The sequence below is a fragment of the Arvicanthis niloticus genome, chromosome 9 (genome assembly GCF_011762505.2).
Source record: "Arvicanthis niloticus isolate mArvNil1 chromosome 9, mArvNil1.pat.X, whole genome shotgun sequence".
NCBI classification, from domain to species: Eukaryota; Metazoa; Chordata; class Mammalia; order Rodentia; family Muridae; genus Arvicanthis; species Arvicanthis niloticus.
The window spans coordinates 64,487,969-64,515,914 of record NC_047666.1 but is presented as its reverse complement, the minus strand read 5'-3'; the positions used below and the strand labels follow the sequence as shown (position 1 = coordinate 64,515,914).

At 45.6% G+C, this 27,946-nt stretch overlaps 1 protein-coding gene across 1 annotated transcript; it reads left to right on the top strand.

Annotated features, from left to right (window-relative positions):
- The first annotated feature begins 8,894 nt into the window (after positions 1 to 8,894).
- Tigar (TP53 induced glycolysis regulatory phosphatase) lies at positions 8,895 to 22,732 on the top strand. Its single transcript, XM_034512681.2, has 6 exons — positions 8,895 to 9,048; positions 14,354 to 14,391; positions 18,033 to 18,154; positions 19,570 to 19,647; positions 20,974 to 21,084; positions 21,819 to 22,732. The coding sequence occupies exons 1-6, from the start codon at positions 9,017 to 9,019 to the stop codon at positions 22,242 to 22,244; spliced, it is 807 nt and encodes a 268-aa protein (XP_034368572.1). The 5' UTR covers positions 8,895 to 9,016; the 3' UTR covers positions 22,245 to 22,732.
- The last annotated feature ends 5,214 nt before the right edge of the window (positions 22,733 to 27,946 follow it).

The following is a 27,946-nucleotide window of genomic DNA, read 5'->3' as shown; positions in this document are numbered from 1 at the left end:
TATAAAAGCAGATTGGGAAAAAAAAATAAGCCCACCTCAGCCTCAGAACTGGCTGGGGTCATGCTACAGTGTTGTCTAATTGTCTTTTTCTTTTTAATCTTCATTCCTGCACTGGAGAATCTGTTGACTGACTGAGCTGCCTTGGTCAGTTACAGATGGTTGTGAGCCGTGAAGTGGGTATTGGGAACTTAACTCTGGTCCTTTGCAAGAGCAACAAATGCTCTCAAACTCTGAGCCAACTCTCTAGCCTCTTGAAGGGCATTTTCTTTTACCTATAAGATTTTTAGTTTTGGAGGGCTTTTTGTTTTTTTGGTTTTGTTTTTTGGATTTTTTTGTTTTTGTTTAACTGCAAATCTGCTGGGCATGGTGGCTTATGGAGGCAAAAGAGGTAGATCCCTGTGAGTTTAAGGTTAGGCTGGTCCACATAGGGAGCTCCAGGCCATCCAGGGTTGAATAGCAAGGGTGTGGGGGGCAAAAACTATTTGGCTGGAGAGATCAATGTCAAAACTATGACTATCCCAAACTCCTTCACAGAGATGATTACAGGTACAGACAGTTCACTGCACAGATGAGGGAAGGTTACAGAGCAAAGAACTGGCTGGGAACCCCTCAGTCAACAAACGTGTCTTTGATGGCTACTTTGGCAGTGACCAGGTCCCTGTACACTTTGGTCTTGGTGGCTAGTGGCAGAGCCAGAGGAGAAGTCACGGGCCCAACTGTATTGTTAAAGAACGAAGATGCTCTAGTATGCTGCCTGCTCTGGAATCCCTGCCAGTCCTCCACTAGCCAGAAAGCCAAGGGCACAGTTGCCTAGTGACTCACAGTAAACTCAGCTCAGTTTCTTTATCTGTGAAACAAAGCTCAATAATAATCCTACTTTCCTCCAAGAGTGTTGTCAGAATGAAGTGAGTTGACTCATTGAAAAGCGTAGCGCCAGGTTGACACCCAGCATTTGATCTGCATTTGCTATCATCCTGGGCTAAAGCAGAAGGGGGAAAAAGCCGCCTAACTCAGTCTTTTAAAAAGATAATTTTATAGACAGGCACCCATGCTTCCAACATGTGATGTCAAGATGAGGGACTTGAGACAACCACCTGCTGAGTGTCTTTGGGACGTAAAGAAATATTTACAAGCTGAAGGGGTAGGGTAGCTCAGTGGTAGAGTATCTGCCTGGTGTGCACAGTCTCTGGGTTCCATCCCCACTACTTCAAGGTAAAGATTGGGCATGGTAACACCTTTAATCTCAAGACTGCAAAGGCAGAGGCAGGAGGATCTCTGTGAGTTCCAGGCCAGCCAGGGCCACATAGAGAAACCCTGTCTCAAAAAAACCGAAAGAAAAAAAAAAGAAAACCCAAGTAGAGGGCTCTCTATGAGGCACATCCAAGATTAATGTCTGACTTCTGCCCCTTATACCTATTTACAGTTTCAGATTTCAGACCTTCAATTCTAGGGTAGCACAGCCATAAGTTCCACATACATAACACAAACCAGAAAACTCCCTGAAATCAAAAACACCCTGAACCCCAAAACTTAAGAAAGTCTCAAATATCAGACATTTAAAAACACTCACTTCCATTTTCCAAGTCACTGTCAATTTCAAATAAAGGAACCATGCAATATTTATTTTTCTATACTATTACCTATGGTCTTACTTGATTCTGTTCCCTCCAAATCTTTCTAGGTATTCGTGCTAGAAGACCAGGGTTTTAGAAACTAAAAGTCATTTTCAAAAATAGACTTCTTGGTAGATTGCTTTGTTGTTTGTTTTGTTTTTTGAGACAGGGCTTCTCTGTATAGCCCTGGGGGTCCTGGAACTCACTCAGTAGACCAGGCTGGCCTCGAACTCAGAAATCTGCCTGCCTCTGCTTCCCAAGTGCTGGAATTAAAGGCATGTGCCACCACTGCCTGCAGCTTTTTTTTTTTTTTTTTTTTTTTTTTTTTTTTTTTTTTTTTTTTTTTTTGAGCTCAAGTCATCCTCAAATTTACTTTGTAGCCAAGGATGACCTTGAACTTCTGATCCCTCCTGCCTCTGCCTCCTCTGCAGGGATTATAGGTGTGGACCACAACGCCTGGTGTATGCAGTGTTGGGAACTGAACTCACGTCTTTATGCGTCCTAGGCAAACAGTATACCATCTGAACTACATTTCCAGACTAAATGTCTCTTCTTAAGCATTCCGCCAGAGCTGTGCTGCCTTCCCAGTCAATAGCCCCAAAGCTCAGTTTGATATTGACCTGGAAAATTATTAACCCTGTCACACATTTATACATTAAGTAGATGAGATGTAGAATTGGGGTGTTGTGAAGGGAGAGGAGGGATGCTTAAGCCATAAGTGCCGGCTTTGAATCCCATGGCTAACAGACCCTGTTGGTTTGAGCTTTCAGTCTCTTGTGCCTTTTAAGGTAGGAGAGCTGGATGGATTATCAGGAAGATTAAAGGAGGCAGTCCTTGTAAAGTTTGGGACACAGAAAACTTTCCTAAGACGCCAGATATGTTATCACATATAGTCCATGCCAGTAGGTAGGCAGAGGTAGGCAGATCTTTGTGAGTTCAAGGTTAGCCTAGTCTACCTAAGAGGTCCAGCCCAGCCAGATTTACACAGTGAGACAAAAGAAGAAAGAAATGAAAAGGAAAAGAAAGAAAGAAAGAAAGAAAGAAAGAAAGAAAGAAACCTATGACCCAGCCAACCTTGAACGTACACACGAAGCACGGACTTAATTTTCCTTAACAGTGTCATAAGCACACATGGTTTCTTTCCCCCCAAAAGTGAGGCTAGTCCAGGAGTGAAGAAGACATTTCTGAGGCTCTTGGCAGAGACTATTGATAACGTAAGCCATCCCGGTCAGCACTTGGAACTTTCATAATACCCCTTCACGCCACCGCTATTGCTTCCAAACAGCCATGAACCTGGCCTGGGAAAGGGTTCTTTCCCCCCCGACAAATTGACAGGCTAAACGGCAAGGCATGAAAAGGGATTACTGGGTACATGTCTTCAAATAATAGTGAGGTCCCCAGAAGCACGTCGGGCTGAGAAGGCGGCCTTCAACCGTCCGTCAGTGAAAAGGTTGGCAGTTATGAGCATCACCGGGAGCTCCTGTTAACAGATGTCAGGTGTTGGCAGACCGACTGCCAAAACCAATCTTCCTCCACCCCCAGCTACCAAGCTGATGGAGAGCTGGGCACAGTGGGCCTGGCAGGCCCCTCTTGCTTGGATCATTGGCTGCATTATTATTTCTCAGTGGCTGCGTAAAACAGATGGTTTACCGTGTAGTCTTGATTTTCTGTAGCTTTCAGGATCCTATTCTTCCCTCGGGGTCCGGCATGTAATCAGTTATGACAGCGGTGGACCATGAAGGTTCCTGCCAGTAAATCTCCCTCTTTAATACCGGTATAAACCACTGCAGCCTCCGCCTCCGGAAACCCCCGTGAAACCCCGTGGCAGATAGTTCACTCTATCACAAAGTTGCAGTTCTTTGGCTTCTGAAAGCCCCTAGTCTATACCTGAATGGCAATTGTTCTTTTTTTTGCTTGTTTTGGAGAGTGTCTTCTTAGGTACCCCAGGCCTGGAACTCTGAACTAGCTATGTGGTCTTCAACCTGAGACTTCCTGCCCCAGACTCTGGAGCACTAGGGTTACAGGCATGGTTCACTCTGTCTTCTTTGGCATTAGACTTAGGGTCCTGTTTGTACTCTGATGAGTCCTTCTTTAGTTTAGCAGATTGTTTTATAATTGGTATATTAAAAACTACACATATTTATGCTGTCTGGATTCACTATGTAATGATAGATTATGATAATGAGTCTGAAATTTGTATTTCTATCCATCAACTACCTTAGATGCTATATATTCTGGTGAATCTTCAATACATTTTAATTTGGATTCATTAAATGACTTAATTTTAAAAGCTGTGAAGTATCTCCAACAGAAACATGAATACCTGAGTTTGATCCCCAATATCCGTGTGAAAGGTAAGCCAAGGACGACCTTGAACCTCTGATCTCCCTGCCCCTGCCTATGTATGGAGCATGCTTCTAATTCCAGTGCTGGGGTTAGGGATGGACTCAGGAGGATCCCTGGGGCTTGTTGGCCATCCAGTCTAGATGAACCAGAGAGCTCTAAGTTCACTGAGAAACCCTGTTTCAATAAATGAAGTGGGGGGGGGGTAGGTATGGTGGTGTATACTTTTAATCTCAGCACCCCAGGAGGCAGAAGCTTGCAGATCTCTATGAGTTCAAGGCCAACCTGGTCTACAGAGTGAGTTCCAGGACAGCCAGGGATACGCAGAGAACCCCTGTCTTGAAAAAGCAAAAACCATCCAACCAAACAAAAACCAACCTAAAAATGGAGAGCCACGGAAGTAAGAGGGGAACTTGGTAGAAAAAGAAGGTTCCAAACAGCTAACTCTCAGGGCCAACAATGACTAGGCATTATAAACATAAGGGTGTCTGGAGTGCTTCCTCACAAGTTTAGTCAGATTTAGTTTTTCGGAAGCTCTACCTGGCATTTAAAATGTCCCTGGGTAATGTAAATGTAACCTCTATTCACCAGATATAATTGTCATCTCAGAGGCTTACTGCTGATTAAACTCTCCTGTTTTCTTTCTGAACTTCAACTGGCTGGTTCAACTCAGCTGTTCTGGCCCAGATTCCTCTCCAAGCTGACTGATTCAAATTGGCTTCCCTGAGATTCTGATTGAATTACTTTGCTTGGCCTCAAAGAAATTCTCTGGCAATATAAAACTTCTAATATAAAACTTCTCTCTCTGTCTCTCTCTGTCTCTCTCTCTCTGTCTCTCTGTCTCTCTCTGTCTCTCTCTCTCTCTCTCTCTCTCTCTCTCTCTCTCTCTGTCTCTCTCTCTCTCTCTGTCTCTCTCTCTCTCTCTCTCTCTCTCTCTCTCTCTCTCTCTCTCTCTCTCTGTGGGTGTCTTTGTGTCTGTCTGTCTGTTTCTGTGTCTCCCTCATCCCACCCTGCTGTCTTAGGTAGCCTCTCTTTCCTGTGCTATTCTCATAAGACTTGGGCATATCCTGTTTCTGACTCATTCTGTCAAATCTTTCTCTGATTCATCAATTCTTTCTCTGCATCACCTATGAGATGTCACTTGTTTGGGATTAAAAGTGTGTAGTAAGGGCATGTCAGTGTTTCAACCAGAGGGATTAAAGCTGAGTCATTCCAGCAAGATCACACAGACCTAAGTCTTTGGATGGATCCCTTGCTGAAGCAGCCATGTTTGCTGGATTAGAATTCCTCTACAGGGCAATCCACTGGGGATGAAGTTTGAGGGTCTCTGAACTAGCCCTGTGCCAACTAGCTTTGTGAGCCTAGACAAACTGCCTTAGTTTCTTTTGAGGCCACATTTCTCATCTTTGTACTGCAGATAAGAAAGCCTACCTGCGCCATCCCTCCCAACTGCTACAAAGTCAAATGCCATCCATGATACATGGTACATGGTTTTGAATCTATCTCAGACATTCTATCTCTTATCTGAAATATAATTGGGGAATCACTACAACACATGGACTGTCAAAAGCAAGGATCTGGCTAAGAATGCAAAAAGACAACACATCCAAAATTAATTATGACCCGTGTAACGCTTGGGTCTATAGTTAAACAACCTGCCTGGCAAGAATATATACATTATTATTATTCGTCATTGTCATCACCATCATTGTCATCTTTGTAAGCACCAAGACCAAAATCAAGATGGGAAGAAAAGAGTTTATTTTGCTCACACTTCCACATCTTAGTGTATCATTGAAGGAAGTCAGGACAGGAACTCAAATAAGGTAGGAACTGGAAGACAGGAGCTGAGGCAGAGGGAATGGAGGAGAGCTGCTTATGGGCTTGCTCATTGTGGCTTTCTTAGTCCAAGAATAGCACTAGTCCTTTAAGGGCTGGGCCTTCCCGCAGCAATCACTAATTTTAAAAAAATGTCCTACAGCTAGACAATTATGGGGGAATTTTCTCAGTTGAGGTTCCCTTCTGTGGTGGTTTGAATATGCTTGGCCCATGGGAAGTGGCACTATTAGGAGGTGTGGCCTTGTTGGAGAAAGTGTGTCACTGTGTAGACAGGCTTTGAGGGTTTCCAGTGCTCAAGCTCCGCCCAGTGTGGAAGAGTCAGTCTCCTTGTGGATGCCTTCAGATGAAGACACAGAACTCTTAACCCCTCTAGCACCATGCCTTCTTACATGCTGCCATGCTTCCTGCCTTGATGATAATGAACTGAACGTCTGAAACTGTAAATCAGCCCCAATTAAATGTTGTCCTTTATACAAGTTGGTTTGGTCATGGTGTCTGTATTGGTCGGGGTTCTTAAGAGTCACAGAATAGCTGGGCAGTGGTGGCGCACGCCTTTAATCTCAGCACTTGGGAGGCAGCGGCAGGCGGACTTCTGAGTTCCGAGGTCAGCCTGGTCTACAGAGTGAGTTCCAGGACAGCCAGGGCTACAGAGAGAAACCCTGTTTCAAAAAAGTCACAGAATTTATGTAATGTCTCTATATATTAAGGGAAATTATTGAAATGGCTAACAGTCTGTGGTCCAACTAATCCAAAAATAAACCCCTGTGAATGGGAAGTCTAAGAATCTAGCAGTCGCTCAGTGCCATGAGGCTGGGTATTACAGCTGGTCTTCTGTATAAGCTGGAATCTTGAAGAAGTAGGTAGCAAGTAGGCACAGGCAGGCAAAGAAGAAGAGGAAACTTCCTTCTTCCTTTGTCCTTATGGAGACCTCCAGCAGAAAGTGTGGACTAGATTAAAGGTGTGTGTGCCACCATGCCTGGACCTAAGCTGTTCTTTACTTGGAACTTCCTCTGTCCCAGGTTGCCCTTGAACTCAGAGATCTGCTTGCCTCTGTATCCCAGGATTAAAGGATATATCACCTTGCTTGGGCCTAAGCTTTTCATGGCCACTATGTTTCTTGATCCAGATCAAAAGCCTGTGTCTTCCCGCCTCAACATCTGGATCACAGCTGAGTCCCCATTTCTGGATTGTAGTTCATTCCAGATAGAGTCAAGTTGACAACTGGGATTATCAGTCACAGTGTCTCTTCAGAGCAATGAAACCCTAAGACAATTTCTTTCAGATAACAATAACCACCACATTGTTTTATCATCATCATCATCACCACCACCACCACCACCACCACCACCACCACCACCACCACCACCACCATGAGACAGGGGCTAACAATGTAGCCCCTGATGCCTGGAACTCCCTGTGTAGACCAGGCAGACCTAAAACTCAGAAGAATTTTTTGCTTCTGACTCCTGAGTGCTGGGGTTAAGGTATGTGCCACCATACTTGGCAAGAATAAATATATCCCAAAGAGACTCTTGTGCCTTCTCTTTGGCTATGAGTCTGTTGAAAGAATGGCTCCCAAGAGTCTCTCCAGGAATCTCTTGCTGGAGGAAAAAAAAAGTCCTGAAGGCAGTCAGAGGAGGGAACTCTCTCTGGGAGGAAAATCACTTGTTAGAGATAGGTGGAGCTGAGACATTCCTCTGTGGGCGGCCATACCTTGATGCCTGGGCTATTTAGTCATATCTGTTTCTTAGCTTCCATTTAAAAACTCAGAGAAAACGTAGGATCCCACCGATGGACTGAGGTGAGGAACAGTGATTACACTGAATAAGCCTCCCTTTTCTCCTTTTTACGCACCATTTATTTGGCTCTCAGTTGTCTTAGGAAGGCTAAGTGGCCAGGCCTGGCTTGCTGGGCACAGGCTGTGACCACCAACCCCTATAGCCCTATATTCCTATCATATGGCTAAGGACTAGAGAGAGACTTAGGCTCTGTCTCGAAGACATCTATTTATTTATTGAGATTTATTTTTATTTTATATGTATAGGTGCTTTGCCTGAATGTCTGTGCATAACGTGAGCAAGCCCAGGGGTCAGAAGAAGGTAACAGATCTCTTGGAACTGGAGTTACAGATGTATGATAGCTTCCGTGTGTGTGTGTGTGTGTGTGTGTGTGTGTGTGTGTGACTGTGTGTGTGTACTGGGCTTTGAATTCTCTAGATGAACAGGCAATCAGTGCTCTTAAATTGTAGAGCCAACTCCCCAAGCCCTCTCAAGGGGTTTTATACAGAACCTATGTCCCCGAATTTGTTTGTTTTTAAGGAAAAGATTTCCCTCTAGACCACTGCAACAGAGATAACATTTTTTTTTTTTTGAGACAGGGTTTCTCTGTGTAGTCCTGGCTGTCCTGGACTCACTCTGTAGACCAGGCTGGCCTCGAACTCAGAAATCCACCTGCCTCTGCCTCCCAAGTGCTGGGATTAAAGGCGTGCGCCACCACTGCCTTTAATCCCAGCGAACTGCCACTGCGAACTCAACTGTTAATACACCAGATATCAGTGAGACTTCTGGAGTGGCTTAATTATGAATGGTAGCAGCATTAGCGAAAATACTTGGTAATAATGTTTGGAAGGATCAGGCTCAGCAAATCAGAAGGCAAGAAGGGGGCCTGACAAAAGTCTTTGGTTAAGAAGTTGGGAGAGAAACTAGGTTGGTATAGATCTACATAGATTTACATACCTAGTTTGACCTCACTTCCCTGGTAAAGGATAACAGCTAACCCTCACAGGATGCAGCCTGGTTGTGTAACCATAAGAGACAGAGCCATCGCCTTGGCCCACTATACGTTCTACACCTTGCACGCCTTCCTCAAATCAGTTCAGTATGAAAGAATCAAAGCAGTCCTTATCTGCCCCTGGTGCAGGCGGAGGTCTAGTCCTGCCAAGACTCTCAGGGCGTTAACCCAGGGCGGGGCCGCGCGCACCTGCCAGGCGCCAATCACAGGCCGGCGCGCAGGGGCGCAAGCGCCACTGGCCTGGGCGGGGCCTCTCCGGGTTTCAGTCTCCGCTCCTATTGGTAACCTCATGATGACGTTTAGCCTTCTCGACCAATAGTTATGGAGCCGGTCCGCGGGGCAGACGGAAGTAGTGCAGGCAAAGTGGCCCCGCAGTCAGGCGCAGCGAGGTGCTGCAGAGCCGGATCGTGGCTTACGCGCCTTGGGCCAAGATGCCACGCTTCGCCTTGACCGTCATCCGCCAGTGAGTATCGCAATTGCTGGGAGCTTCCTGGCCTGGTTCTCTTCTGGTCCCTACGTGCTTCAATCCGAGGAGGGTGGGCTATCCATGTACTTTCCTTTGCGTACTCTCGTGTCCAATTTTTTATCCGCGACACCCTAAGTGAGGAAGTCAGGTCTTAACGTTCAACAGCATTGCGTTTTTTTCCGAGGAAAGAAGTGTGGAGAATCACATGATCAAGGTTCATAGCCATTGAGTGAAGACATGACCTGGCCTCTCGACTTCTGTGTGTCCTTTCTGCTCCCTAGTAAATTCCAGAGTTTTCAGAATTGCTGGGGCACACCTCATCTGTCCTATGCTGGTTGCCTTGTTTTCTCATCTTCCCCAACGTCCACCGCCCCCCCCCCCCCTTGTCCTCGTATCGGGGATACTTTTGAAATTTACCTCCCTTCAGAGGTTATAGTTCTGAGAACAAAATAGAGGGTCCGAGCTCTTCTCCATGTCGACCGCACACCCTGAACGTTTTTATCATGAGAGAGTTCATGGAGCAGAATTTGGCTTTAGGTCGTCTATCGGTTTCCTTCTCAGTACATATTTGCCTTGTGATGATGGTAGGCACATTCATGGTGGGTGTTTCAAGGCGTTCGTTGGGATTCTAGGCTCCAGCTAGATGCGCCTCGTAGCCTAAGCATCTGAGGACAGACTTAATCTTTCTGACCTGTGTCCTTATAAGCAGATTGGTAGCTGCAGTCGTTCTAATCTCTCTGGGTTAGAGAACCAAATGGAGAAGATGGAGCCCATGGCGTCAGAGAGGAAGAAATCTACCCGAGAATTAAATAACTTGTTCTTCTGTAAGCAAAGCTCAGATAAAACGCAGCTGAGCCTCACCTGTGTAGCCAAGACTTAACAGAACAGCTTTTCAGGGCAGGACTTTGTCTTCATAGGGCTTACAGGTTCCCTGTGTCTTAAGTGTCACTCCCTGTGTTTTCTAGAATGTTCTGGGAGATGATACAGCTTTATTGGGAACACTGAAGGAACTTGAGTCCTTTTCTGGACCCAGCTGCGAAAGCCCCTTTGAAGCTATAGGAAATCTGGGTCTGGAAAACCTACTTAGATTCTTAATGGGCAATGTCTGTGTGAATAGAGAGTTTTTGTGATTCACTGGTGAGTAAGGGGAGTTGGGACTTCAGGTAACTTAAAGTCATGTGACAAGTATTTAAATCAGAGCTTTTTTTTTTTTTTTTTTTTTTTGGTTTTTCGAGACAGGGTTTCTCTGTGTAGTCCTGGCTGTCCTGGAACTCACTCTGTAGACCAGGCTGGCCTCGAACTCAGAAAATCCGCCTGCCTCTGCCTCCCAAGTGCTGGGATTAAAGGCGTGTGCCACCACCGCCCGGCTGAATCAGAGCAAATTAACCCACTATTCTCTGCCTCTTGATTACCTTTAAAGCCCAGTGTTCGAAAGTCACTTGAAAAATATCTCCCCCTGCTATAATTTTAGGGGGTAGTAAGAGTAGTTTTCTTCAACAGTTGTGGTATTGTACCTAAAACCCCAGCAGTCAGGAGGCAGAGTTCAAGGCCAGCCTGGTCTACATTAGCAGCCAGAGGTACCTAGTGCAATCCTGTCTCAAAAGTTTTACTCTCTTTTAGACACAGAAAGACAAGTATGTTGAAATAGGCAAGGATGTGGCTAGCTGCTGGCATGGTCATCCCAGGTTTCCTGACAGATATAAGCCTGGTTGCTTCAAGAACAAACAAATTTGAAAATTTGGTAGTCACCATAGGTAAATATAATGACTCATGGAAAAGTTGGCTAATTACATTGAGATGCACTATAATGCATGACAAATGTAAAACAATTTCTAGTTTCCTTGTGTCTAACCAAACCTCCTTCATGGAAATTTTATGTTTCTCTTAATGTGTCATGTTTTACATTTTTTATTAATTATTTTTATGTTTGTAGGTGTCTGCATGTAGGCCTGTGTAGCATGTATGTTCCTGGTGATCACAGAGACCAGAGGAAGGGGTCAGATCTAGAATTGGAACTCTGGACAGTTAGCCTGCCACGTGGGTGCTGGGAATCGAACCTGGGTCCTCTGGAAGAGCAGTCAGTGCTCTAGTTGCTGAGTCATCTCCATTTTTCCCCCCATATCTTGAAATGGAGGTGGTCATTTTTGAACTAGAACACCCTGGCTTCCAAACTTCAGGTCATATATTCTCATATTCTCTCTCTCTCTCTCTCTCTCTCTCTCTCTCTCTCTCTCTTAGGTTTGTTTGTTTTGTTTTGCCTTCCCCAAGACAGGGTTTCTCTGTATAGCCCTGGCTGTCCTGAAACTCACTCTGCAGACCAGGCTGGCCTCCAACTCAGAAATCCACCTGCCTCTGCCTCCCAAGTGCTGGGATTAAAGGCGTGTGCCACCACTGCCCGACAGGCATGGATTCTCTTTAGTTTTAGTTTTTAGTTTTAGCTTTAGTTTTTTTTTGGTTTTTTTTTGTTTTTTTTTTTTTTTAGCAGACTTTAATTTACTTTTTTTTTTTTTAACTATGTTTTCCTCTGGGACTAGCCTTTGAAATCTGTATTGGTAGAAGGAGGTTAAGGACCAGGTGACATCAGGTGAGGCAGTAATTTACACACTGAATAACTGCTGTGAAAACCCCAGATGTGCACTAATTTCCCACAAAGATCAGCTTCTGTGCTGTGGCCAGCTCGAAGCTGTCGATGGAATCAGGATTTTTATAAGGATCTAACACGGGATTAAGCCTGTAAACCTGGGCCAAGGAACTCACTTGTAAGTAATAGCAAAGGGTAGCCTACAGCCTGAGTAGGGCCAGGCTTGTGTCTTGTGTATCCCCATGGTGTCCCATGCAGCACCCCTCCCCCTACCCTTCCCACAGGGCCTATAAATGGCAGGTCATGAGACTTCAGCTCTTGGCATAAGTGTCTAGACGTCTGTGGAGCCTGGTGTTCTGTTTTGGAAATGGATCACCCTGCAGAATTTGCAAATGGGCGATGCCTTCCTACTCCTTCCAATTCCACTGACCTTTCGGCAGGCTCCTCCTTCTCTGGTTCGGGGAAAGTGGCTCCCTAGCAGAGGGCTTGCTTCTTGCTTAGCCTTGCCCATCCCCTAAACACCTGCTTCAAGGATTTATAGAAACCTTTTTAAAGCTGCTAAAAGCTGTGATACTAAATATTTATACAGGTTTGGGAGAAACAGTTTTATTTTGGGTTATGTAATCTTTGAATATTTATAATGTGGCTTGAGTTCAAAACTGCCTGCTAGATGCTAAAAGGTAACAGTTGTGTGTGTGTTGGGGGGGGGTATACACACATGTGGGTGGGGAGACGAGAAGAGACTTCAGTTACTGAGCCTGGAGCTAATTTGGCAGCCAACATGTCCCAGTGATCCTCCTGTCTCTCCCCCAGTCACCAGCACTTGGGTTCAGGCACATCCCCTGGCACCTGGCATTTATGTCGCACCAGGATCTCGGCTCAGTTCTTACTTACAGAGCAGGCACTCTTAGCCACTGAACAGCTCTCCCCAGCCCCAGCAGGATCAGCCTACAGCCAAAGGAGATTGTTCACTATATCAAATCCATTTTTCTAACGTCCTGCTGAAATGAATCCCTAGATATGGGGCGGTGCCCTTGCAGAACTATCCTGTCACTGGGATTCTTTTCAGTGAGTCTTCAAAAGAATGGCCACTTCCCATATAGAGAGATTTCAGATTCTTGGTGTTGCCTGCAAAATGTTGGAGTGACGAAATTAGTAACTTTCTTGTGTGTGTGTGTGTGTGATCACCACCTTTTTTTTAAGATAAAGATTTATATTTGTTTTATATGTATCACTGTCTTGTGCGTAGGGTTTGCATCATGTGCATGCAGTCCCCCCAGAGGCCAGAAGAGGGCAGCAGATCCCCTAGAAACTGGAGTTAAAGATGGTTGTGAGTTACCAGCCAGTCCTCTTAACCACTGAGCCACCTCTCTAGCCCCTCCACCTAAATTTTTGAGCCTGGTTCTTTCATTGGTTCTGGAGGTGTCTGATTGTATTAGGCTGACTGACTCCACCTACCAAGTGGGGGTTTATTCTCTTATCACACAAGCTTTATGGCTTGTTTGGTTTTTAAATGTATATGAATGTTTTGCCTGCATATCTGTGCACGTGTCATATGTGTGCCTGATGTCTGCTGAGGTCAGAAGAGAGGGTATTGGATCATCTGGCACTGAGTTGAGAGCCACCATGTGGGTGTTGGCAATGGAGCCCTAGTCCTCCACAAGAGCAACAATTCCTATACTCACTAGCCGTCTCTCCAGCCCCTCTTGATGTCTCTTAGAATCTGTGTTCTGCATTTGTTTTTAAGAAATGAACTTTATTCAGAGTCACTGAGTGTGAAGCCAGAGATTGACAGTGCAGAGATTACACCTGTGTGGTGATCACTTTACCAGCTGACCAGCCCCCTAGCCCTACTAGGTGACTTTTATTCTAGGTCTAACCTGCCATCTAGGCATGCCCCTGTGGCGGCTCCGTCTGACCTCTCTCCTCCAGCCTCAGTTTACCCAGTTATTTCCTGGAAATCTTTTCAGTCAGTCGTGTTGGTCTTCTGGTTGCTTTAAGATTGGGATTGTTTTGATTTTTAATTCCTCAAAGTGTAACCACACTTCAGTTGGGCGCACAGTTGGTCTGCAAGGTGGCAATAGCTACCTTACAGTATGACTTCCGGTCCAGGACCTGGGTCAATTCTGGGTGGGTGCTAAACCTGTCACGAGCTCCCTCAGGGCAGTAGCTCACAGATGGTCACCCTGGTTACAGGCCGCTGCCTTGACGTAGTCTTGCTCAATCAATACGTTTATTTTAATAAGGCTGCCTCATCATTAATAAGACTAGTATGTGCACACCTGCATTTTAAATAGCTTTTTCTTTCCTCCAGCATTCATTGTTCATCAGTTTCCTGATCCATAAACATTTGCTTTAGAGGTGGCTTGATTTGGAATTCAAGAGTTGGGATAGATAATTGGAAAGAAAATATTTAGATTTTGGAAGTTTAAGATTTGTTATGGGGGCTGGAGAGATGGCTCAGTGGTTAAGAACACTGTCTGCTCTTCCAGAGGTCCCGAGTTCAATTCCTAGCAACCACATGGTGGCTCACAACCATCTATAATAGGATCCGATGCCCTCTTCTGGTGGGTCTGAACAGCGACAGTGTACTCACATACATAAAATAAATAAATCTTTAGAAAATGATTAAAAAAAATTGGTTATGAATCTCAATTGCTTTTCATTGTTTTTTTTTCCAAAAATAATATGGTAACAGTTTTTTTTTTTCTTTTCTTTTAGTGGAGAAACAAGACTTAATAAGGAGAAAATCATTCAAGGTTAGTCTCATCAGATTATTGCCCAGCTTGTTTCACTGTTAATGACTTGGCAGTTGGGGGGAAAGGGGGCAGGTAGGCCACACTGTAATAGGGTTGAAGTGGATTGGTGTTAGGGGATGAGGGTACCATGGTGACCACAGGTCACCAGGGGGAACAGAAGTCTCTAGGCCTGACATGCACAGGCTTCTCCAGTTGTGTCTCTGTGCAGACCCTCACAGGGTCACTGGAAAGTCACCTTGGGTTCTTAAGGACTTGAAATACCACAGTTGCGACTTAGAATGATGAAAGCCAGGTGACACATGCCAGTCATCCAGGCAGGTGCCTGAGGCAGGAGGATCTCTGCTTGAGGCCAGTATCTGCACTATACAAAGATTTGAAGGTTAGTTTAGGCTGTAAAAAATGATTTCGTATTAGGAAATAAGACATTTAGAGGCTGGTGATTAGTATTTTCCTGAACGGTTACTCTGATTTCTGTACTAACAATGAGAGTCTGTGGTAGGTGTGCAGCTCCTTTGCTTGTCAAAACCAAGCGCTCTGGAGCTGCATTCACATCCTCTTTTAGGTTGGTCGGGCTCCTCCTGACTTTGTCAGCTGGATGCTCACTGGTCCCCCCACCACCCTCCTTTCAAAACAAATCCCCACGCAGTCTTTGTGGGGCTGCTGAGATGGCTTAGTGGTTGAAAAAGTGTATTGTTTTTAGAGAACCCCAGTTTGGTCTCCAGTACCCACACTGGGTGACCCACAACCACCTTTAACTCCAGCTCCTGATCTGATCTCCAGGGGATCTGACACCCTCTTCTGGCCTCTACAAGACTGACAGCCAAATGCCCATACTCTGACACAGACATCCATAACTTACAGAAGTAGTGAATCTGGATCTTAAGCACAGTCCTTAGCTGGCAGCAGTCTGTCTCGTTCTTCTGATTATTGGTGTTTTTAGGTGGAACAGCACTCTCAGTGCTGTTGGCACAGTCAGCACAGACACACTTCTGGACTGTCGGTTTTCTCAGCACCCAGAAATTTCTGCTTTCACTGTCTTGTTGAGCTGAGCACATAGCTGTGGGTGGGGTAAGACTCTTAGGCCGGCATGTGCTGGACCCTGGCCTCATTCCCAACACCGAGCTATAGCACAGCTGATGAAGGAGGTCTTTTGTCAGCTGTGAATGTTAACATGGCTTATCATCCTGACAGGATCTAGAATTGTGGAAACCACTATCAGGGAACCTCTGGTTGCCTGGGAGAGATCATCTAGATTACATCCATTAAGTTGGGAAGACCCATCCTCAAAGTGGGCAGCTCCATTCCAGGACCCATGGTGAGGGGACCATTCATCCCTGAGCTTTCTAACTGGCACAGTATAACCAGCTGCACCCTCAGTCCTTCTGCATGGCTCCCCTATCATTATGGACTTGGAGCCAAAATACCCCTCGCTTTTATTGTTTTATGCCTATGAGTGGCTTGAACTCTGTGTGTGTGTTTGTGCGTTTTGGAGACCAGAAGAGAGAGCACTGGGTTCCTTAGACTTGGAATTACAGATGATTGTCTGCTCTGCTTAGCCATCTCTCTGGCTCTACCCTCCTTCCCTTGCTCTATCTAGTCAGGTCTTTTGTCAGCAGTGAGGCGAGTGAGTGGCCAGCTTATCAGTCTCTGTAGCCACTATTTAAATCTTCTCGTTGGTTCATTTTCCCTTATTGTACCTGCAAGAGTTTTTTTTTTTTTTTTTTTTTAATTGTTATTTGTACATGTAAGCGTTTTGCCTGCATGTTGTTTGTGCACTACATGCAGTGTCCCAGGAGGCCAGAAGAGGGAGTCAAGTCAGGGAAAGCAGGCTGCTGTGAGCCAGCAGCCAGTGTTCCTAACTGCTGAGCAATCTCTCCAGCCCAGGGATTTCCCTTTTTATATTATCCTACTTCATGTACTTTGTGCTTTCCCTGCCCCTAGATTCCCTCCATTTCAGGAAGCTCTCCGCCACTGTCTCTTCATTCTCCTGGCCTCTACTTCCTTATTCCTCCTTTGGAGCTCCAGTTAGATGCACGCTATAGCCTAATGTTGGTGTCTTGGGGAGGTGACTCCATCGGGACAGCTACACCAAGGAGACTTGACTTACAAGGTGACACCCAGGGAGTTCTCCTGTTTTCTGTCTGCCATTTGAGCTTCAGCACTCTGCCTCTGCAGAAGGAAGCCCAGCATCCTGTCGTCCTGTCACAGAGCTTCAGGTCCAGAGCAGCGAGAAGCAGGCGACTTTGGTTCATGAGCCACCTGACCCATGCTGCTCTGTTACAGTAGCAGAAACTAAGAGTTCTCCCTTTTGTATGACCATAACATGCCCGTGGAATGTTCGAGCTCCGAGCTCCCCCCAGTGCCTGTGCTGCCTTTTGAACCACGTCTTCAGCTCTGTTCGAGGTCCTTACCTCTCTTCTGCTAAACTGTTGCCCAAAGAGGAGTTTTCCCCATCAGTTCCTTCACTTAAAAAAAAAAAAATTGATTCTTTCGAGGACTGCCACCCTGTGATTAGTGGGTTATGTTCATCAGTTATTCAGAATCTGTCTTTATCTCTAACCTCTACCACTGCCTTTAATATCTAAAGTCTCAGTGGTTCTAAATCCCTTCTCTGTTCCTCCCGGCTTTCATTCATGAGACGTGTACTTGGGGGTTGGGTGGGGGAGCTGGAGGTTTGCACATCTATCTCTGTGTACAGCACGTGCACATGAGTGCATGTTGAATTTTGAGTTGGCCTTTGGTTTGCCTTAAATGAATGGAAGTTTATTACTCCTTATGGAGTGTTTTTCTCTGAAGGGGATTTGTGCTTGCTTTTCCTCCTGATCTGAGACTCTCGTAGACTCCTCCCAGGCTCTGTGGCTTCAGTTCAGTTGTGGTTTCTAGCCCCCTGGCCCACATGGCCCCTTCCCCTGTGTGTCAGCATGTGCCGACAGTGGAATGCCTCCATCTCCTGTCAGGGTGTAGCTCAGAGGCCTGCTCCATCCTTGAGGCCAGCAGTTTCCTTTCTTCCTTTTGGGATGGTCCTTCCTTGCCTGCTTTGTGTTTCCACTGGCTTCATAGTATTTTAATAATTCTTTAAAATGTATCTTAGCTTTCTTCTTTTGAGCCGTACTACTCCCTAGTCTAGGCTGGCCTGCAGCTACTATGTAGTCCACGACGGCCTCTAATTCACTGCATTCCTCCTGTCTAAGCTTTACAGGGGCTGAGGTTATGGGTGTGAGCCATCCTGTCTGGTGAAGTGAGAAGGATGGAAGGAAGAGGAGTAATATCCTTACACTGCTGACCTTTAGACAGTGGACTGAAGAGGAGAGAATCGAGTAGTGACCCTGCCACGGGCTGCAGCCTGCAGGAACAGCCTGCTATGTGCAGGACATCCAGTGGAGAAACAGACAGATGGAAAAGTGGGAGGAGCCCAGACTGCTCAGTGTGGGTTCCCACGAGACAAGCAGCTTCAGGGAAGTGTTGGAGTGGGCGAGTCTGTAGAGCTGTGGCTCGTGTCATGGTGTTTAGAGTCAGCTCTAAGAAGTCAGGTGGTCCAGAACCAGGGAAATCACATCATGTCACAGTAATCACTGAGGCTTCTGTCCCTTTCATGTGACTTTGCTTACATACATTTTTGAATTGGTTCTGTCCCACCACAGGACAAGGAGTAGACGCACCCCTTTCTGAGACTGGGTTTAGGCAAGCAGCTGCCGCTGGTCAGTTTCTGAGCAATGTGCAGTTTACGCACGCTTTCTCCAGTGATCTCACAAGGACTAAGCAGGTGAGTTCAGGCTACCTGTCTAGGCCAATGGGTCAGAATCCCAACAACATGGAACTTGTAAAACCTGCTTCTAAAGCCTGCTGAGATGGCTCAGTGGGTAAAGGTGTGACCCAAGTTCAATCCCTGGGGCCCATGTAATGGAAGGAGGAAACTCTTTCAAGTCGTCCTCTGACCTCCACATGCTAAACCATGATGCGCACACGCACACACGCACACACACACACACACACACACACACACACACACACACACTGAAATACTAAACACAAAACAACAGAAAAAACCCCACAAGGTATATGGGTGGGGGGTGTTCCCAGAACCTAGATGGGCACATGCGACAGCCACTAGAAATCCCAGTGATTGGGAGAAGGAAGAGAGAGAGCCCCCTGGAACAAGCTGGCTGACTAGATAAGCCAGAAATGGCTAACCTCAGGTTTAACAAGAGGCTTTGCCTCAATAAGTAATGAGGAGAGAGAGAACCAGGAGCACATTCCAGGTCAGCTTAGGGCCTCCAGGAAGGCACTGACATAAATGTGCATACGTGCATGTGTGTGTACCACACACACCAAGAGCCACAATGGAGGCTAACATTTCTGTAAGATAAAGTATTCCAGGTTTGCCAGTCTCTGGGATGTCTATGACAGCTGTTCATTTCTGTTCACATGGATAGGGTACGAATGCAGTTGCATGGAGTTTCTCAGTCCTGTTAGGGCAGAACCCCTGCTCATCCCCTCCACAAGCTGCACAACCCTACCCTCCTTCCCCCAACCCGACCTGCACAGAGAAGACTGTGCTATGTGCTAGCAAGCCATCACCCCCTAGTCTCTGTGTTTCTGGTAACCCACCCAAGAGTACCCGCCCAGGGGCTCAGTTCTGACTGTGTCTGAACACAGTCCCAGCTCACAGCTGGCACCTCATCACTCCTCACCTGAGATCTACAAAACCCCCTTTGGGCCACATGTGTGACGCTAACCTCCACCTGTGAGAACCCACACAGAGAGACTGCCTCCTAATAAACCTGCTGATATCTGGTCTAATCTGACCTCTATCTGCATAACCAAGGGAGAGAAAATGCCTGTCAGTGGGACATGTGTCTGGGTACTGTTGAGTCTTTATTTATAAAAGCAGGTGGTAGTCTGAATTGGACTAGACAGACATAGTAGTAAATACCAGAGTTAGGCGTGAAGAGAGGCCACAACCTGTGTGCCCTGTGTGCTAGGCAGGTGCTCTCTCTGCCACTGAGGGAGCTGCAGCCCCAGGCAGAGGAACTTGTGGTTGTATGTGAGGCTTTTTTCAGAGCACAGCTATTGCTAACCACTTTAAACACTGGAATGGCATGCTTTTGACACTTCATGAAGACCCATTCTTATAAAAACCAGAAAGAGAGAAAGAAACATTTGTCTTTTGGTTTTCAGACCATACACGGCATTTTGGAGAAAAGCAGATTTTGCAAAGACATGGCGGTGAAGTACGACTCCAGACTCCGAGAAAGGGTGAGTTGTGTCGCTCTCTGCTGCACAGTCACCATGAGCCGGCCCTTGGCTGAAGCACGCTTGTTTGTGTTGCTTTACATCTACACAACAGCCAGTATAGTTATACTGGTAAAAAACTATACCAGTATAGTTTTTTACCAGTATATATTCTTAAAAAAAAATATTTTTAAGAATATATATACTGGTAAAAACTTGTTTACACTGTGGGGGATTTAAATAAAAATATTTAAATTAAAAATATTTTTAAGAATATATATACTGGTAAAAACTTGTTTACACTGTGGGGGATTTAAGGTATAGGCAAAGGGCTCTCCATCCTACCCCCCACCCCATGAGTGTGGGTTGGTTTTCTTTTTTTTCTTTTTTGGGTTTTTTTTTTTTTTGGGGGGGGGTTGCTTTTTTGAGACATGGTTTCTCTGTGTAGCCCTGGCTGGCCTCGAACTGGGAAATCTGCCTGTCTCTGCCTCCCAAGCGCCACCGCTGCCCGGCAAAGATTTTTTTTGTTTGTTTGGTGGGTTGTTGTTGTTTTTTTTGTTTGTTTTGTTTTTTGTTTTTGTTTTTGGTTTTTTTTACCTGGATTGTATACCAGAAATAAGTGTTTAGAAAGCTGAGATTTCAGTTTTGGGCGAGGCACATGGAGACTTCCAGACTGAGATGTGAGCCCGGGCCTCCTAGAGCATTGAGAGGGTTTTCTGGTTTTTTTGTTTTTTTGTTTTGTTTTTGTTTTGTTTTTTTGTTTTTTTGTTTTTTTGTTTTTTTTTTGTTTTTTTTTTGTTTTTTTGGTGCCCTACAATACTGACTCCAGGCTCAGGGTCATCCCTGTCAGCTCTGCTTCCTTCTGATCCTGGGTAAAAACAATGGAATGGGAGGACATTTTAGAAGGCCTGTCTCTCTCAGCTTGTGTGTGTTCTCTGTGGTTCAGAAGACAAAAATTCTGGCAGAAGGACATTTCTGCTCTGTGCCTGAGAACCAGTGCTGAAAACATAGAATCAGGTGTGGCATTGGGTGGGAAGTGTTGCCCTGAGCACATCTCTCTCTGTCCCTGGAACTGGGCAGACCCCATGTTTGTCTGATAAAGCCCCACCATCTGCTTGGGCTAGCCTCGGGGAGTTCTTCCCCACAGCCACCTGGACCCATATTGAGATTCTTACTGTGGCCTAGGGCCTGGGCTTCTGCTGAGTGAGTCCTGCTAGCACCCAGTGTATTCTGAGCAGATGGGGTCACAGATACTCTAAGGAAGGTGAGCCCCCTCCTGGGATGGTTTCACAGGTCTTTACCGTTGTGTCGACCTGTAAGCCGAACCTTTATCTGACTGGACTGTTGCAGATGTATGGCGTCGCAGAAGGCAGGCCGCTAAGCGAGCTCCGAGCCATGGCCAGAGCCGCTGGGGAAGAGTGTCCCATGTTCACCCCACCTGGAGGAGAGACGGTAGAGCAGGTATGTAGCTTGAGTACGTTTGAGCTGGCACAGCAGTGAACTTGCCAGTGTACCAGTGACCTAGTCACTAAATTCTGACTAGTTTATATACTGGTATTTGCGACTGACAGTCAAGTGGTTTGTAAGCTTTGAATGCTCCCATATCCCACCCCATTTTTCCATGTTACCTGTCTCTGCCCCTGTGAGTTAACAGCCATTACTGATGATTGATGATACTGCTGAGAAGAACTTAACATGAGGTGGTGGTATAGGCAGTATTGGCACAGGTGGTGGGTGCAGCCATTGAATTCAACTCTGCCTCTGGACGCCCAGGGTTCTGGTCTCTGCCTGTGTGGTGAGAGACTTTCCCACTGAGGTGTTGTCCTAGCCTTTTGGGTTTTTTTTTTTCCTTTTTTTTTTTCTTTTCTTTTTTTTTAAGAATTATTTATTTGTGTATATGAGTATTCTGGAGCTGTCTTCAGACACACCAGAAGAGGGCATCAGATCCCATTACAGGTGTCTGTGAGCCATCATGTGGTTGCTGGGAATTGAACTCAGGACTTCTGGAAGAGCAGTCAGTGCTCTTAACCACTGAGCCATCTCTCCAGCCCTTCCCTTTTTCTTAATGGCTTCAGCAATGAGTGATGCTTTTGAAGTCCCATAGACACCTTGGGGTTGGAATAATTAGTTGTATTTCTTATATTTTAAGGGCATCATTCACTTTGCTTAATTTCTCTCTCTCTTCTTTCTTGTAGGTGAAAATGCGTGGGAAGGATTTCTTTGATTTCATTTGTCAGCTGATCCTGGACAAGACAGGCCAGAGAGAAAGCTACTCCCCTGGAGCGCCAGGCCACTGTTTGGGAAGCTCGTTAGCCGAGGTTTTCCCTGTGGGAAAACATGTCAGCTTGGGGTCGAATCCCGAAGGCGGAGCCCTGGGCTTAGCAGCCAGCGTCTTAGTTGTGAGCCATGGAGCTTACATGAGAAGCCTCTTTGGTTATTTTCTGAGTGACCTCAGATGCTCACTGCCAGCAACAAGAGACAAATTCGAACTTTCATCCATCACTCCCAACACTGGGATCAGTGTCTTCATCATAGACTGTGAGGAAGCATGCAAGCCATCGATTCAGTGTGTCTGTATGAACCTCCAGGACCATCTGAATGGAGCGACCGACAAGCACTGAGTTTAAAGCCGCGCAGTGCAGCCTCTGAAGGGAGTGCCTCGGCCTCTGCTCCTGCCATTTCATAAGCAGTCGAGAATTCATGTGATAAAGCCCCACCGGGGTTCTGGCTGTCTCGGACGTTAGTGGGAGTCCACTCACAGCCAACCTGGTTTTTCTGAGACAATTTCTACAGTGATTTTTGTCACTCCGTCCCATTGTGTCTCTGAACTGTTAACTTATGAGGACACTCAGCGTTGTACATTGGGGATGAGGAGCCTCCTTCCCACACACGTCCTTTCATTGGCCTTTTTTATGTCTAGATGGTGTTGGCTTTTGAAGAGAAGTGTATGATTTTCCACTTGCTTACCAAGTGCTTGCAAGAAAGAATGGTTTAAATAATTGGCTGCATATTTGCAGTGATTGTGTCAAAGTCCAAAGTGACTAAAGCTTCTTACTGTCATCAGTGTGTAAGGTAAAATGGCTGAACGCTCTAGTGTCCTCCTGAGAAACTGGCTCTTGGGATATTATTATTATTATTATTATTATTATTATTATTATTATTATTATTATTATTATTACCTCAATACAGCTGAGGGACTGAAGGGGTGGGCAGTTAAGAGTACTTCCTGTTACTCTGAGAACCCCAGTTCAGATCCCATTACCCATGTTGGGCAGCTCACAGCTGCCTGGAACTCCAGTATCAGGGCCAGGGCCAGCTCTGGGCCTCTGCAGACTCTTGAACACATACATGCACACAAATAAAAGTAATAAAAGCAGCCTGGGGGGAAGGAAAGGAACACACCACTTGATCAAAACCCATTAAGGATCCTCTGAACAGAAGGCAGAAGGAGCTTAACAGGCAAACAGTAGGTGGGGGATGCTCAAATTGTCCCTTGCTTTGCATCCAACCTGCTTGTAAAGACTTGCCAGTTGAATAGCTAAAGAGGCGCTGAAAACTGGTTTCCAGAAGGCACAGTGACCGTCTGTCCTCCAGGTGGCGCTGTAGGAAAGGGATTTTGCTTGCAGCTCACATCCTTAATTAGGAAAGCGATTGAACTGTTGAAAGTGCATAGCTCAGCTGGCCAGTAGCGCCTCACGCCTTTAATCCCAGCACTTAGGAGGTAGAGGCAGGCAGATTTCCCAGTTCGAGGCCAGCCTGGTCTACAGAGTGAGTTCCAGGACAGCCAGGGCTACACAGAGAAACCCTGTCTTGAAAAACCAAAAAGAAAAAGAATGCATGGCTCACACCACAGCCTCAGGGAAAGGAATTACAGGAGGAAAATGTGTTTGTAACAATGGACCCAGATACAGAGGAGTCTATACCAGGAATAGCTGCTGGGATTGAGAGCTGATTGACCAGGAGGCACCAAACAAACTTAAGAGACCTAGAAACAATACAGTTCACCTTCGAATGAAGTTGTAGGTCAGGGCAGTTGGTTTGTCCTTCCCCTGTCTAGACACTTTGTGGAGCTGGTGACACTTTGGGTACTAGTGGCCCCAAACTAGGGATTTCCTTGAGATTTCAAATGCATATGTACCTTGAAAAAAACATCACTAACCCTATGAGTCCAGAGTGTGGCCATGTTCCAAGCAACTCAAAGGACATGATTGAGGAGGCCACAGAAAAGTTGCCCTATAGGTAGCAGTGAACTGCAGCTCAAAAGTTGTATTAGCATTGGGGCCAGTGTTGGGTGCGTGAATTTTTGAGAGGAAAGTTACAAAAGCCTGAAAGGTCTGGGGGTGTTGCTCAGTGGGCCCTGGGTTCCATCTTTGGTATGGGGGGGGGGATAAAAAGGTTGTGGGTTTTGGTTCTCTTCCTACTTCTGTGGAGGTTCCCCCCAGGCCCCTCCCTCATCCCCTGCAAGCCTTCAGGTGTCAACTGTGGTCCAGAGATCAGTTGTGACAGCCGGCTTCATCTACAGTTTCACTCATCTGACCTGAGTCTCTGATGCCCCCTGACTGATTCTTTTCCTCTTACCAGGCTGTATTTTCGCATCCCTAAGAGTAGATGATAAAATGTTACATTGTTAAAAGGAATTAAAAAAAAAACTATAAAAATCGGCCAGAAAAATGCATAATGGATAAGCTACCTCAAACCAGTGTCAAAGTGTTATTTTGATCTAAAATCAGGTGAGAAGAAAACAACGACTTTGCCCAACAGGATAATTTTTCAGAACTCATCGGCCCCCAACAAGCTTCCAGAGATGAACTGGTACACAACTTGATACTTGTTGAGCTACATCCTTCTTCCATGGCCTCTAGTCAGACTCACATTCCACTATGTAGATTTGTTACAAAGATTCTTTTTTAGCAACTTCAGGTTGATGGAAAATTCAAGCCAAAAGGAAGTTCCCATAGCCTCCCTTCCCCAGTTTATTCTCACAGTAGTGTTAAAAGAAGTCTGTATCTGAATGAAGTGTGCCGTGTGTCAGTTTTGAGTTGCCACATCAATAACTGCATGTGTCTCACATCACAGAAGGCAGTATGCCAAGTGAATGCCAGGAGTGGATGTTGCAGCCCCCCTGAGGTCAGCGTTTTCTCTGGCTGTCATCTACATTGTACATGAAGTCCAGTGTTCACTCCATTCTTAGGGTGCCCAGCACTGCCTTTTTTCTGCTGGTATTGGATATGTGAATTTGAGAGGAAAATTCTAAAGGGGTTTGGAGGTGTTGCTCAGTGGGCCCTGGGTTCCATCCTCAGTACTGGGGACATCAGTGTTAGTGCAGAAAAGGCCTGGTGAGCCAGTGCTCCAGTGTAGCGCAGGCGCAGAGCACCACAGGAAGTCCTCTGGTCCCTCGTGGGCAGTATTGTTGGAACGCCTTTCAAATGTACGTAAATAGCCAGCTATCTGTAGTCTTTGCTTTACCTGCATTGCTTGAGGCACTATTTATTTGGGAATGTGTGGATCTCCTTAACTGTAACCAGTATTCTACTGAATAAAAAAAGCATCTTTTGTTTATAGAGAGTGTTTAGGTCTGTTCAGTATTCTCTAAGCCCAGAGTCAAGGAGAAGTCTCGGGTGGGAGGGGCTGTGAGACAATCTCACTGTGCGACATCTCAAACTTAAGATGCTTCTGTTTCACTCTTTCAATGCTGCACTGCAGCTGTCCCTCCACACTGCCCGGGGGGTCTTACCGTGTCATTCCTGTGCAGTCTGGTGGTTCCAGATCCTGTCTGATCCAGATGACACCCTGAACCCCTGCTACTCAGCCATGTCTCTCTCAGCGTTCAGCGTGCTTGCTTTACCTCTTTATACCAGCACTAGGTGCTGACTCCCTCAACTTTAGTAATCTGATAAGTGAAAGCCAGGATTGCGTGCCAATGAGCTCCAACTTGAGAAGCCCACGTGGACTCCCTCACACGTACATGGACAGTCCCCAGCACTGGTGACCCCTCCGCTGTTATAGTCTTAGCTTGCTTTTTCTCAACTGCCCCCAACGAGTGAGTCACTGAGTAATTTGGCTATGTATGTTAATATACATACAAACCTTCTAGTTGATCGTGCATTTTTCTTTTTAAAAAAGATTTTTTTTAATGGTATGTGTTTTGCCTGTGTGTATGTATATGCACCATGGAGGTCACGTGTCCCCTGGAACTGGAATTAAGGCTAGTTGTGAATCACTGTGTGGGTGCTGGGAGCCAAACCTAGGTCCTCTACAAGAGCAGTAGTCTGCTGTTAACTGGGGTGCCATCTTCCCATCCCTTCTTTTATTCAGTGATATTTTACATGTATGCATGTTTGCCTGCATGTATGTATATATGTATGTATGTATGTATGTATGTATGTATGTCCACTGTGTGTTTCTGCTTCTCACAGAGGCCAGAAGAGGGCTCCAGATCCTCCTCTCAAACCGGAGTTATGGATGACTGAGTCGCTGTGTTGTGCTGGGAACAAAGCCCAGTACAGTTAAGAACAAGTGCTCTTAGCTGCTGAGCCATCTCCCCAGCTCCCTATGCACTTTTAAATATAAGTTTAATTTTCAAGTTTATTCAAAATGTGTCCAAAATATTTGGGTTTTTTTTTTTTTAGAAGAGATAAATATATTTTGTAGTAAGTACATTTGCATATATGCATATTCACATTGACACATAATGAATTTATGAATTAATACCTCTGTTGTGTATCTCCACTCAGTCAATGTAAGTCATACCTTAAGTGAAATGGGTCTTCCTAGGTGAATATACCCAGGTTTAGTGATCAGTTAGCTATGCAAGGACAGATGGAACACTCACCAGTCTGGGAAAGAAATGGATAGAACTGCTGGTTTTGTGTTACTGTGGAGAAATACCGGAACCAATCAACTTACAAAGAAAACAAGCTTCATTTTTGCTTACCATTCTAGAGGTACTAACCCGACCACATAACCCTGTGGCCTGTGGTGAAGCAACTGGATATGGCAAGGAACAGACAGTGTAGAACTTCTCTCCTTAATCTAAGAAGCAAAGCATGAAGGCCTGGGGTCCATCATCCCTTCAAAGATACCATCCCAGTGATCTAACTAAAACCTCCCTAAGGTTTCAACCCCTTCTACTAGGGTCCTAGAGACATTCAGATCTAAACTATAGCAGGCTCCAACATGCCTTTCCTATTTTATGCAAATACTACATAAAAATATCCCATCAATGTAAAGATGGCATTTGGATAAAGTGTTGTTTATGAGAGAGATGTCACACACATCCTCTGTCCTCATGGAGGATCTCCAAGTAGGTCATTCTAACCAATGACTCCCCAGGCTCAAAAACCAGACCAGCTGAGCTTGGAAAAGGCATTCTCCAAACTGCTGAGCTGCCTGCAGGCTGTGCAGTGAGCTCCAAGTTTTCAGCTTTCAGTTCTTACCCATGCTGGCTTTGGTGACACAGCTAAGTCATATGCCCTCATCCTTATTCCTGTAAGTAACCCCGACAAACTCGTTGGTTCATCAAGCTGAACTTTGAGAGTATCTATACTTGAACTTTGTCAGTTCTGTTTCCCAAGAGGAGTGAGTAGACATTTTGTTCACAACCCCCCAGGAAAAGCATCACCCAGCAGTCCTGGTGCAGAATCTCACAGGGTAGTAACACTGTCTATTAAGAACATATGGTGTAGTTTAGAGCTAACATCTCCCCATGTATGGAAGGCCTCGTCACCAGCCGGTGGTGCTGGCGGGAGATAAAGGGGCAGGGCTTCATGAGAGATCCTTAGGTCACTGGGGGTGTACAGACTAGTTGGGCCTCAGCCTCTTTCCTGCAAGGAAGGGCTTTTCCTCTGCCACAGGCTCCCGCCACAATGTGCTGACTGTCTACCACAAACCCAAGAACGGAGGCCTTGTGGGTTGTGGACTAGAACTTCCAAAGTGTGGCTCAAACCTTTTATCTTCATAAAGTGATCAGGCCCACTATCTGTCACTAATGATGGAAGACTAATATGATGTATTTCTGGTTAACTGAAGACTAATACAATTGATGTCTGGTTAACTGAGGTTTCAGTATGGTTATGCCAGTGTGTCTTTTTCAAATTCAAATTTCTTTTAAGGAATCACTTGGGTAATCAGAAGCCCAATATTGATAGAATTTCATCATTTTTTGATCAGTAAAAAATGTTGAATATGTTTATAAATGGAAGAAGTTTTTACTTTGAAAATTCTTTTTCCTTTTCCTATTCTGTTTTCTCCAGATTTTCCAATTTTACTCTTGTGTCCCAACATGCATTTATGCAGTCATCCAGAGAGGATAAGAGACAGAAGC